This window comes from Limulus polyphemus, unplaced genomic scaffold, assembly GCF_000517525.1.
Source record: "Limulus polyphemus unplaced genomic scaffold, Limulus_polyphemus-2.1.2 Scaffold1625, whole genome shotgun sequence".
Taxonomy (NCBI): domain Eukaryota; kingdom Metazoa; phylum Arthropoda; class Merostomata; order Xiphosura; family Limulidae; genus Limulus; species Limulus polyphemus.
This window is the reverse complement of record NW_013667235.1, coordinates 1,610-15,356: the sequence shown is the minus strand read 5'-3', so window position 1 is coordinate 15,356 and position 13,747 is coordinate 1,610. Positions and strand designations below refer to the sequence as shown.

General features: G+C 30.8%; 1 protein-coding gene across 1 annotated transcript in view; it reads right to left on the bottom strand.

The window, feature by feature from the left end:
* LOC106464355 (rho GTPase-activating protein 44-like) overlaps window positions 1–13,359 on the bottom strand; it is an 86,084-nt gene extending 72,725 nt beyond the window's left edge. Inside the window, exon 1 of the mRNA XM_013924490.2 lies at window positions 13,005–13,359. Coding sequence (XP_013779944.1) covers window positions 13,005–13,057 — 53 coding nt within the window. The 5' untranslated portion in view covers window positions 13,058–13,359. The remainder of the gene's footprint in view (window positions 1–13,004) is intronic.
* Between the last annotated feature and the right edge of the window lie 388 nt (window positions 13,360–13,747).

The window sequence follows — 13,747 nt, the reverse complement described above, 5'->3', positions numbered from 1 at the left end:
TGTTAGATATGTATTGCGAAACTCCCACCGATTCTCCAATGTTGTAGAAGATTCTCGAGAGTAAGAATCAAAAGTATATGTGTGTACGTAAACGCTTTAAACAGTATTGTTACGTAAGACTGAATTTTCTAGAAAACCTTCCCACGGCTATAAATATAACCAACGCGACGCGCCGATTAGAGTGTATATTAGTAGTTCACCATAATCAATGTGCTATAAACTACGAAAGCTATAACTGTGATTATTATAACGGAATTATCAATCGGAAAGCTTCAGATATTTGACCAGGAATATTTATAAATTTCGAACGTTACAAATCGTTTAACTTCAGTGGATTCTCATCGGACATTAGTATTTTTTACGAAAACATATAAATTCATCGAGAGCTCAGCGTGTATGGCCAAGGACAAAGCTAGCTAGCTTCCAGGCGAATCGTACTTGCATCAACTCGTAATTAACTCGCTCATCGCAAACCCTCGATTAGATATAAGGGAGTTCCAGACTAGAAAGAAGATTTTATATTGTTTATAAGTTTGTGAAACTTTTGTTTATAAATCATTGTTTGTAGTAACTATTTGTAATAATTGTTATTGTAAATTGTACTGTTGTGTGTATATTAAAACATATGTGTTAAAAAAGAAAACTGTGTATCAATCTTGTTGGCAAATATCATAAATTGACTAATACATCGGGATATATTTAAATACTAAATCCAAAGTACAATTCAACTACTAAATTTAAATTATCAGTTAATTCGGCTTCGGACTATTCAAAAATTCTAAAACGTAACATGGTTCATTCCCATCAATAAATAAAGGAAGGTATATCCTAAAGATATCGTCTGACCCACCAGTAATAAAGATCGCTGTCGGAGTATGGATCTGTGGTTCGCACGCGGTTATTGCCAAAAAACATTAAAAAAAATCGAGCTCTGAATTTTGGACCTGCGAGTGCATTATAAGAGTGACAATCAAGTTTCACCATCTGATTAAAGTAGCCCACGGTGAGTAGTGTTGACTAGCTGCCTTCCCTCTAGTCCAGCGGTTTCAAACATTTTTCTCTTCGCGAACCCCTTTTAAGCAGTAATACATTTGGTAAAATACTCTTGAGCTTGTTGAAAATAAAAAGTTTCTGTAACATATAGTATGTAATACGTTTACGATAAAATCTGAATCTCTGATATTACCATCAGTTTGCAGTTAGTATCCAGTACAATTGAAATATAATTCTTGAAACATAATAAAAAATTGAAAACAAAAAATATTTAACTAAAACTAACGAGACTTCTGAGCTTGTTTTGAAGAATACAGTGTTTTAAATTCAGCTCAACAGAAGAGAAATATAGTCTTAAATCTGGCTCTACATCAAGCTATTTCCTTCCATAAATATTCTAATAAATTAGAAGGAAATTAAAATATTGGTATGAACTGTAAAACAAGGAAAGTGACTAGGGTTTGAACAAACAAAAATAACAGCATCCTTACAACGTCTAGTGAACAATGAAATCCAATAACCCTTTAAATGCGACTGCTTTAAACGTGCGCGGAATTTTTGCGAGTCGTATACTATAAACAGCACACTCGCATTCAATTGCCTTAAGCGGACCGTACCCTGTACGGCGAATTAGCAATCAATGGGTTAAGTGGTTTCGACAGTGTAACTTGAGTGTTAGATAAAAGGCTTCGTCAGTACTGGATATGATAGATGTATTGTGATTGGCATATTGCAATATACTTCTATGCTTTCAATCTACACTTCTCAGAAGTTACTACGACACATTTAGGGAGTAAATGTCACAGATCTGAAAAGGTCGTGATAACCTGTAAAATCATTGAAATAAAAATCTGCAACAAAAAAGATGGTTACATTTTCTACAAACGTGAATAAATCTGGTATTCAAAATGCGGTAGAAGACATTTCTTTTTGAAAGATGACAGTGAATTTACGCATTCTGTCCACGTAATCTGTTGAACCTAATAAGCTATGAGTAGTAAACATAACTTTTTATGGAATATTTATATTCACAAAAGGAAAGTTTATGACTTCAAAATTAAAAGTGTTCGGTTTATTAAAAATCGTATTCATGTTTGCTTAACATTGTTTATACTTAAAGTTCAGATAACGTGTTTTGTTTGCAGGGAAAGGGATTTTTTACAGAGCGAGTTTTGATGGATAAATGTTTGTCAGTGGCAATAAAATCTGAATAATGTTAAAAATATCATCAAAATATCCACAAGCGCGACTAATATGCAAAGCTTTGTTGTAGTTTTTTTATTAAGTCTTGTTATGAATTAAAATTAAATACGTGTAAGTATGCAACTTGTGGGCTAAAGTTGTTATCCATTATTTTCCCGAAAGCCACCTGGAGGAGTCACCTGTTTTAAGCACTTGCACAATTGTTGTCTGTCCGTCAGTCAGTCGACACTAAAACGACGTCACATAAGGGACGCTTAATATAGCAATTTCTACTGTCGTGACGTTAGTAATACGTGCGCATGCCATGAATCACGATAAGAATTATGCCCTCTGTAGGCTACATTACAGCATGACATACGAACTTCAAAAGCAAGAAATAAAATTATTTGTCACTCTTAATTTTGATTTTATTTACTCTTGAAACAGAACACTTTCGGAGACCCTGCGGTAGTACATCTAGTTGATATTCCCTCTATTTGTTGACAGACATCGACTGAGTTGCGCAATCGTGCATTTGTAAGAATTCATTTATTGTGAAACAATGATAAGTTTTATGAGTAACATTATCATAAAGACATCTATGTTTACTAACACAAAGCATTAATTTACCATAATTCTTAAAATATTTTGAAATTGTTAGCTGATGAGAGAAAGAGACTATTTTTGTCTCAAAGTATTTTTCTCTTCAGATTCAATGGATTTACCAATGATAACATAATTCATTTAAATGACTTTATATTTCAGACCTTTATCGACTACCAGAGGCGTTGTTAGGTACTTAAAAATGTCAGGATTTGGACCTATAGGCGTGGATATTTTCAGCGTTTAAGTACTGGGGATTCGGGGCACTTTCAAGTAGAATCGGGGCACGGGCCCCGTGTGCCAGTGCCTAGCGACGCACGCCGCTGTCGACTACAACTAATCAATCCTTGGCTGTAGCGTTTTTAGAAACAGCTGTAAACCTGATTTGTAAATTGTAAGGTGGTTTATGCAGATTTAAAAATCACGAATAACTTAAGAAGTTGTTAGATTTTTCACAATGGATACCAAAGTTAATACAATCGTTTATGTGTTGTCTGTCGATTTTCCTTATCGCTCTTAACCACGTTTATACACCTCGTGATTTTACTCAAATACTCGAAGTAATGATAGAAGGCACGTTGTGAACTGGGGTTGGAGATCAAGTGTGTATGTATAGAATATTTGTGATACACTAAGAAGCACGTGCTCAATATGGAAACGATTTCGAAACGTCCTGATATAGTCATTGCAGTAAACTAGGTTAGAAAAGGGTTAAACGAGCTTTGAACTTTTCAGTATTAGCATTTATTATTAATAAAAACATTACGCGAAATCCTACATAATAATGAAAAATAATAATACTAAAACCCTAAAGCATGAATTCTTGAAATACTATGACATAATATTAAAACACATCATGTTATTGGAGCATGGCTTGATAACAAAGCATGGACCATAAATAATTCTAAAACAATAAAAAATCATCATGATACAGAAGAATTAATACAGGGGACCCTTTATTTTCAAATTGTAAATCCCTCACTCTAGATAATCTCGTGTTTTTCTTTTGTTTTTGTTTTTTCAGAAAGACATGCATTTACAACTGTACATGATATGTAAATAGAAAGTATGCAACACAGACTTTTTCAGCTAAATAAATATTAAGAAAATACTACATATCCAAAAGTATTTACATGTGGGACTTGTATAAAGTGAGCTTGATATATAGATATATGAAGCAATGACTTACCAAATTGTCCCAAATACAGCCAAAATTCTATAACTTTACTATCTTATGTTAAATTACAGTACAATGATCTTGACAGTTTAACACTCCTTGGTAAGGAGCACAATTACAGGTCTGTGAAGAAACTAGCTCTGTAAGATCACATGACTAGTAAAAACACTTGACACTGACAACACATATAGTAATAGAATAAGTACTTATCCTGAAGAACTTACTGCTTACTTAGCAATTTAATAAACTCTTCACCTATGAGAAACAGCTACTATATATATTTATATATTCTCATAGTACAACATTTACCATATACTATGAAAAGCTAGTAATCCAACAAAAGAAAAATGTTTAAATTATTTATTTTATACAAAGTGTTTATTAGCTATAATATTTATCATACAATTTACATGGTTTAGATAGTTATTTAAATATTTTTAAAGTAATCATTTTTAATATACTTTAAAACACTTCAATAAATATAAACATATCAAAAGAATTTTTACAGTGCTAAATAATTTATATATCCAAAGAAGCTTGGTTTCATTCACTTTTCCATTTAAATAGTACAATATTTCATATTCTGATACTCTTTATCAGACCTCTTCCTAAAACTACTAAATGATGTAAAGTTTCATAAAAGGAAATACCATTTTTAGATTTTTTAAAGCATTTTGATAACTTTGTCAAAAAACTTATTTTAAAATTATTTTAGACCCAACTCTGTGTAGTTCTTGAAAATGTTTTCAAGCTGATGACAAAACAAAACTGATACTCAATAAAACTTGAAATTTGATTAATCCAGTAACCATGTTTGGATTTTCCATTAAAATAAAAAATATATTTATATATACATACATATATATGTTATATCCTCAAGAATTGTGTATAAACTACATGGAACTACAGACATAAATATTGAACAACTTATTATAGAGCTTAGCATATACTTTACATGTAGATAATTTGCAGTACATTGTATAATGACACTTGTTTTAGCACAAAACAGCACTACATTGCACATGAATACAGACAAATTGTGTTAATTGTATCAATTACCTTTTCACTTCTGTTTATTATGTGATAAAACTCATCAGGAAACTAGTTATTCAAATCATCTAAGGACCAAACTGGTTGTGAGGGACTTAATATAGACTTTGTGAAAATGTGATTTTTACCTAATTAAAGGCTCTTCTGCGGTAAGATTATATGGCAACTGATGAGTAGCAGTAAGTTAATTATAAATTTACTGAAACGTGAGACATGTATAACATGTTACTTGTTAAGAAAGCTGCAAAGAATACTTTTATAAACCATATCACAATTGAATAGCAAATGTTTAAAATTACAGAGTAATATACAATCATGTTTGGTAATCTAATACCTAATTCTACTTGTACCACAAATGAACTTACCCACAGCTGCATTACACTCATCATGTGACAATGCTGATGCAGATTCAAAAAACTGACTATATACATGTAGAGGAAAGCAATGTGCAGTTGTATATTTCAACAGTGCAGTATATACTATGAGAGTTTCTAATACACCATATTATAGTGATACTGTACTGTTTATTATCCCATTACTACAATACTGGAAATAACTGCAAGTATATTAGTGTCAATTGTCCTTGTATAGAACACATAGCATTTAAAAAAACAACTGTTGTATGTAGTATCTGATGAAGGATAAGTAAATTACATTAAAATGATTTTGAATATGGAAATCACCAAAACATGCAACAACCACAGCTGATATAAAAACTTTTGAAAAGGGTTTTTAACATTCCTTTCCAATGCAAAATGTTCAAACACTCAGATCATAAAAAAGTTCAGATGGGGATATACTTTGCACTTAATGTATTTGGAAAACAAAGGAATATGCATCAACTTGGATCACCAGGACTATTCAGAAAGAGACCTGCAACAAGTCATACTCCAGTTATGTTAATCCTCTGTATATGGGCTTGTATATTTGACCAACCCTGCAACCAGCATGTTACCATAAAACCATATGTACTATACCTTTTACTACAGTAAGCTTCATGAAATTTGGCAAGCTTTTAGTAAACATTTTAAGTCTTCTGTCCATACACAAATCAGATATTTTAAATATTTATTTTTACTAAATATTTGTTTGTAAATTTATGGAATCAGAGTTTGATGCGGACTAGTCTGAGTACATGGTGATCATTACACTTTGAAATTAAAAATACTACTTTTTTTAAATCTTATACTCCAAATTTCATTTTCAAAACCACCAGAACCTCCTAAATGAATAGCAAGTTGTTGTTTTTTCAGTTTTATCTATTATTTGCTCTAACCTAACATTGTATATGGTATTGGTTCATTTGACTGACCTTGTAATCATAACAAAAAAAATAAAGAATAAATCTAAATTCCTCTTTTTCATTTCTAGAATGACTGCATATTGTTACAGACAATTACACACTATTTATTCTTAATGCCAAAGATAATACAATACAAATCTTCTAGATTAGTAACAAAGAGAATTATTACAGCAGGGAAACTTTATGTAAACACATCATCCAGTTACCAGCACACTGCTACAATCGCATACACGTTTGTGCTACTGATTATTTTCTTTAGTTTTTCATTCAATTTTTCTTATCTAACCTCACAAGATTCTAATTTTGACATTTTATTTATTGTTGTATAAATAAAAAATATACATAAAAAGCAAGAATTTAGTACTTATATGTGTCTTGTGCTTTTTTGCCCTTGAAGTCTTGATGAAAGTTAATCCTTTTTTTCCCGTTTATAGAAGTGTTGTTAGCACTTTACTTAATTTTTATTTTAAATATGCAACTTATAACACAAAATATTAATAAGCAACACAAAAAACAATGTCCTGAAATTATTATAATTTAACTCGCTTTCTAAATAAGCTACATGTGTATTAAAATAATTTCTTTTCTTGGTCAAGGCAATCTCAGTGATAGCAAACTATGAAATTGAAGCAGAATAACTCAAAACTAATTGTGAGAACAAGCTGGCTTCATAGGGAAAATGGTAATTAAAATAATCTTTCTATTGGTTATAAATAATCAAATAGCAAATGTCAGACACAAATATATAATGACATTTTCTAAAGCCAACGTGTGCTAGGAAAGGTGTGACTGCAAGTTCCATTTTATGGCATATAACTCATTAAAGTAGGAAGAACAGAGGTTATACATTTATTTTAGCTTGGGGATATCTAATGTATAAGTGTGCAAGTCCTCAGAAATATATATAAAATAATATAGTAGTAGAAAAAAATTCTAAAATTGGCAGTTCTGAGTAAAGAAGTGTCACATGATACATAAAAGTGAAGATAAAAAATTTACTTAAATATTTCTGTTTTGAAATTAAGAAATTAAACTTATATAAAATATTAAGATTTGAATTATAAACTACATTTTGATGCAAAGTTTATTTATATACATCAATAAAAAAGCAGCATAATTAAATTTCAAATATAACTATAAAAAGGTCATGACATGCACATTTTGACCCACCCAAAGTGCAGCATCTTGTAACAAGTGAGAATCCATGAACAAAATGATCACTAGCAAAAACTGTACACATGCCTCAGGTAACAGTATGCAATATAATCAAGAAGAGTATCCATCTGAAAACAAGGCCAACAGGGTACAGACACACCGATATAAAGTTTCTAATCATATGTCCGGTTCAATCAAGACATACTTCAAGCACCTGGGGAACAGAATAGGTATTCATGCTATTCTATACATGCTATTGAAATACATACCAGTCAAACTACCACATACACCACCTATGGAATTTTGTGCAAACAGATTGTTGAGCAAGAGCTGATACACTGTTATCCTTGTACACCAGATAGATCATGGAAAGCCTTTACTGAGGAGTGGTGTGATTTGGACATGATAGCTTTATGACTAATCTTTTTTGTAATGGAGCTATTGTCAAGATGCATGGTTATCAGATGGAGCATGACCAGATGTAGCAGCATGGACTGTAACAATGTGGCAAGGTTCCAAAAATGCTTTAATATAATGTATTCAACCTCTGTATAACACTAAATTTAACTGGTTGTATTACATCAGCTTCTAGTTAGATGAGACATCCTAGTTATACATACACAAGAAAATGAAGATGTATGCTGGCAATACAAGTCAGGTTAGGGCATATTCTTCAAAGTATCACCTTAAACAACAAGAATAGCTTCATCATCACTGAAAAACAATGCTTGCATTGACACCATGATGATTTAATTTTGTTTTAAATCTGTTTTGAATGGGCCCTATATCCAGGACCCCCTAAATTGCTCTAAATAATGATGTCCATTGCTTTACCAAGTGAACTACCTGACTAAATGCAAAGTTAGAGCAGAAAGCTTTTTTTTTTCAGGTTTAAGAAGAGTGATCTATGAATTTATAATCTTGTTGAGAAGACATCCAAATTAATGTTGAAAAGGGGCTGTAACCTCTTCCAATTACAGGTTTATAGGAATACCAAGGTATATTAAGTTCAAAGTTAGTGCCACCACATACTGATTCTGCATGCAAATGAGCAGCTAGAATCAGTCATTTAATAGTGGTGAAAATACAGAGGATGGGGAATGTTAAGAGAAACATAAAAAAATCCAGTCTTCTCTGTAGGTTATTCAACAACAAATGAGCTATGTCTACCCTGAGACAATGAATTGTCAAAAAACAATGAAGAGTTGATCACATCTAAAACAGAAAGCCAGCACCTTATGCATCTGAGGATCACAGAGATCCAAGAAAACAAAATGGATTTGGATTAAAAGTTTAAACAATAGCTGTATAGGGGAAACCAGTTAAAGACATGGCTGAAAGTGCTTTGCAAATTCCAGACTTTTCTTGAAACTGCATAATAAACCACAGAATATAAATATCACAGTCCTCCAGAGGTCCATAAGCTTTTCCAAGTGACTCCTAGCCTGTTTCTTGGTTAAAGGGGTGTTGGAGGTGGCTCAAAAAACAAAAGGTGATTTTTGAAGAGTCCATCCCACAATAACTGGAAAACCTCGACATAACCTCACATCTCTGAAAGGTGTGAAATCTACTATAATTCCCAAGATAGATACAAATAAAAACGTTTCAGCAATATGCACTACATACAGCTGTATATTTAAGGAGAATAGGATAACAAGAGAGAGTAAAGAAACATCAGTCTTTCAAACTAAAGTTTCCAATTTGTGCCAAATATGATCAAACTGAGATATCGTTAAACTGGGCAAGCTTGGCATTAAAAATCTGAGCTTCTCAATATGCAACCCAAGTTCAAAATGATTAAAAAGGTGCTTTATGGTCAAAAAGCACATACATAAAGATATAAGAACCACAAATTTTTATGAAATCCACTGAAAAATCACTGATTAGGCAACTTAAATTTCTTAACTAACTGCCCTGCATCATGGCCTAAGTCTCAAATAATCTTTAAATTAACTGCTTGAATATTTACAATAAATGTATGAAAATAAAAAAACACAAAAATTATTGGCCAACCAATAAATCTGATAGAATAACAAAGCTGTAAAAGGGATGAGCTTAATCCTGTGATGCAAAACTCATAAACAAATGAAAATGGCGAGAAAAAATGTGGCCATACAAGTTTGAACAAGCACCAAGTAGAATCAGATATGGCAGAACTATGTGGCTGTTGATGACTGGCCTAGATTTATCAATAGGAAATACAATTTAAAACAGCAGACTAAGCAAATAAAATTTGTATATAATCTCAAATTATTGAGAATAATATAGAGAAGAAGTAATGGAGAGAATACTGGAATAGCAAAAAAGTCTCATTTTTAACAAAACCAAAGAATATGTTATGAATCATAATAGTTGAATCATAAAGTCACATCACATATCTGAACATCTACAAACCAACTACGTTGTGACCTAAGAAACAACTAGTGATAATTACATATCAAATGTAATCTCACCATTGCAGCACATAAATATACCATTCATTTCTATCTTCTGGTGTTATAACATACTTAAGATCATCTCGCTCTAGCTGCCATTGTTCCTTTGTCATTCTCTAGGAGATTTAAACAGTGTGGTACATGAGAGCAAGCAGACTGAAGGAAGGTTCAGTAAAAGCAGCTTTACCATGTTCAATAACAGCACGAACACACAATTTGTTTGCAACTAAATAAAGACTTCATTTTGTGCATTACCTTGTGTTCAGTCTCCTTTCCAAGACTCGACTATTTAGAGATTCAGTATTATTCTATAACAAATATCTCGATGGAATCTCCAGCTGTTTTGCAGACCTATTTCATCACTCATAAGTTAATTCAGTTCAATCTGAGTTTACCACAAAATATTTTTTCACCAGTTAGTGCTTTTGTTCCTTCTCTTGTACTTTATTTAATTTTTGTTTGGTAAGGAAGAGTGATGGCATGAAATTACATTTAAACAGCTTTTTATATTTCTTTTTTTCTAAAAAAAACAAAAACTTAAATAATGTAAATCAATTTCTTTACAAAAATAACAAATATGTAAAGTTAAAGTAAATAGGAATTCTTTATTGAACATGTATTGCTAGGCTTTCTATAAAAAGTTTCTTCTCCATTATTAATGAATCACTTTTTTAATTTAGGAAGCATTGTTGAGTTGGTTTTTGTTCCATAAATGAGGCTTTGTAAAGTTAAGAAAATTATATCAAATTATAATTAAACTGAGTCTAAGGAAACGGGTTAAATAAAAAAAAGTAGATAGATCACTAAACAACCTAATAAAGAAGGTTTATGATTTTATAACATATTAAATTTTTGATGGAATGTAAACATATTACTGATAAATAATATATATGTAAAAGATGTATTTATAAAACTTCTTAGAGAATGATTACAAAAATTCTTAAACACCTAGAAAACCTGTTGTACAGAGTAATTTTGAGTTCACAGTTGCAAGCTCCTCAAAGTATTCATAAAAATACATTTACAATTTACATGTATACCTGTGAGTCAGTCTGGTTGTAGTACAGGTGTATATTAGTGTAACTCAACACACAAAACAAAATATATCTATCAAACCAATTATTCATGCCATGGTTTCAAACATTATCATGAAACACAGCACTTCAAACAAGACAGGAATAGAAAAAGTTAGTAACAATCATGATGGTGCATTTTTGTTACCTTCTAAAGATCATAGTAACAAAATGTTTTTTCTAGTATTTTTGAATTAATAAACTACATGTGCATGTAAGATTTTATAGGAGTACATTAGAATGTACTGTTTTACATTTTTTGATATAACTCATCACAAAAATAAAAAAAACTTTTGTTAGAAAATTGTCTCATTAAGGTGTAAGCAAAATATGTATTTATGTGAATACTGCTTGTAAGCAGATTTATATGTATGAAGAAAATTCCTAAGTGTATACATGTCAGTATTTTAGAAATTATGTACACATATATATATGAAAAACAGTAACATGTATTTCACAAATATCTTCAATAAATAGTATTTTGATATGGGTTTTAACAAAAACATGCAATTTATATTTTTGTTATTCAACTTAAATGTATGTGATAATAGTCTAGCACTACAACACACTACTGATACAAACTGCCATCATATTTGAGATGAACAAGTTGCATCACAGATTTAATAAGATAACTTGGGTTCAAATTACAAAACAAAAAGACAGTTAACTTAAAATTAAAATCCAATAACTTGTCATATTACAAGCTTCTTACAAACAGTAGTTCATGGCCTTTTTTTTTTCACTTGACAGACAAATCTTTGGAAAAAAAGCTTACAAACCAATACTTATAGTATACGAAATACACAAAAAATAGACTGTTACACATAAGGTTGTAAAAACAAATTTGAAAGATCTGAGACTTTTTGTTCTTAAACTGGATATTTATGCAGACCAGCAAAAAAATGCCTGTGGACCAGTGGTCGAGAATGACTGCTTTCTAATTCACAGCCAAAGATTTATAAGAATCAATACAAATGCAACAAGGTATCCATTTCCTTTGTACATAATATCCTAATATTAAGAATGAGTAAAGAAATAGTAAAAGTACAGCACTATTCAGTGCCAGTGCTAGGCAAGTACCATCAGTGTTGCTAAACATAGCTTGCTAAGTCTATAACTCTCTGATAAAATAAAAACTTACTTTTCATATCATATATATTAAAAAGGTTAGTCTTCAAATTCTGATAAGGGCATTGTAAAAGACCTCACTTAAAATTTTAAATATCACATAAAACCATTTAATGAAATATGATATCACAAAAGAAAGACAACAAGAGAAATCTTGCTTACTAACCTTATCTTTCTATTTGAAGATATTTTGTATTATCTGGATGAAGGAAAGGATGTCAACTTAGTGTACTTTTATTTTCAAGAAACTTTGATAAGAAGCTACCCAAAATATTAGCTGAGAAAATCACATTGGTAAGGGTTTGGTAAAGACTAGTTAATTGGATTGATTTTGACTAATTTGAGATTTTTATTTTGATACATATACTAGGCTCACTAAACAAACTTTTTTCAGAAATATTCAACGACACAGTAAGATAAACTTACCTAGATATTCAACAACTTCAGAATGCTTGAAACTTGTAAGTATGTGTTTATGACTCCATTTTGTACAAAAAAATTGAAGAATTACATGACACTAATCCAAGCTTATAACTACATACAGCCATTACACTTTTTTTACAGAGCTAGTTATCAAATGTTCTAATCTGTATTCAGTGATTCACTAGGCTATGCATTAAGGACATATTTGATTTACAACTGTAATTTGTGCTTTAAAGGTTTAATTATTCAAATGCTAGGCATTACAAAATCATAATTTTTTTTATAATTTGAATCCAACACATTTCGTTGTCATATTTAAACTCTAAGTCTAATTTATAAATTAAACTTTAAAGTCCTATTCACTTTCACTTTACAGTTATACTTTGTTGAACAAGGTAAATACACAAAAAAACGTACATTTACTTTGATTTCTATTAGTTTTTAATTATAATTTTTTTCATATTATTTATGGAATGACTTACCGAAGAAAAGTTTGATCTGCTATCTGTTTAACTCTGAGGAATTGCTTCTTCATTTTCACATTGGTTGGCTGAAGACAAAAATTTGAAAAAGAACACTAACTTGTGACTGAGTGACTAACTTTTAACTACTTTAAGATAACTTATATTAAGCTAAGTTTGTAGTTATATTTCACGTTATCTTTGGTAACATGTTATTTTCTGCACAGAATGGTATTCCTAACTCAAAACTAATACCTTTTTATATCATATTTTTCACAAACATTTCATATCCCAGTATCATACCACTACAGAGTCAAACTCAATGTTTGTTTATACATTCCTTACGCAAACAGCATCGCGCTCGCAGACTTGACTAATAAATTTAGACTCCAGTGGATATACAGTGACTTTCCAAAACCTCGCAAGGAGTTGTGGGATTTATTTTTAACTTTATCAAAATTAATAAGCAAAACCATGATTGTTCTGGTTGTCATAACTTTTTGCACAATCGAAACAAACAAGAAGGTTGTCAATAGATCAACAAATCTCAATAAAAATTAGGATTTTTGTATCAACATAGTAATTTTTCTGGCTACATAATATTTCGGTTTCTGTTCATGGCTAGTATTTTTATTAATTTTATTTGCTAATACACAGCAAATTCTTTCTTCATTGAGCAAAATATTATTCGAAATGTATATATATCATTCCAAAATATTGTTATGTATCTGCTTGTTTGTTTGTTTGTTTCCGGTAGAAATTCT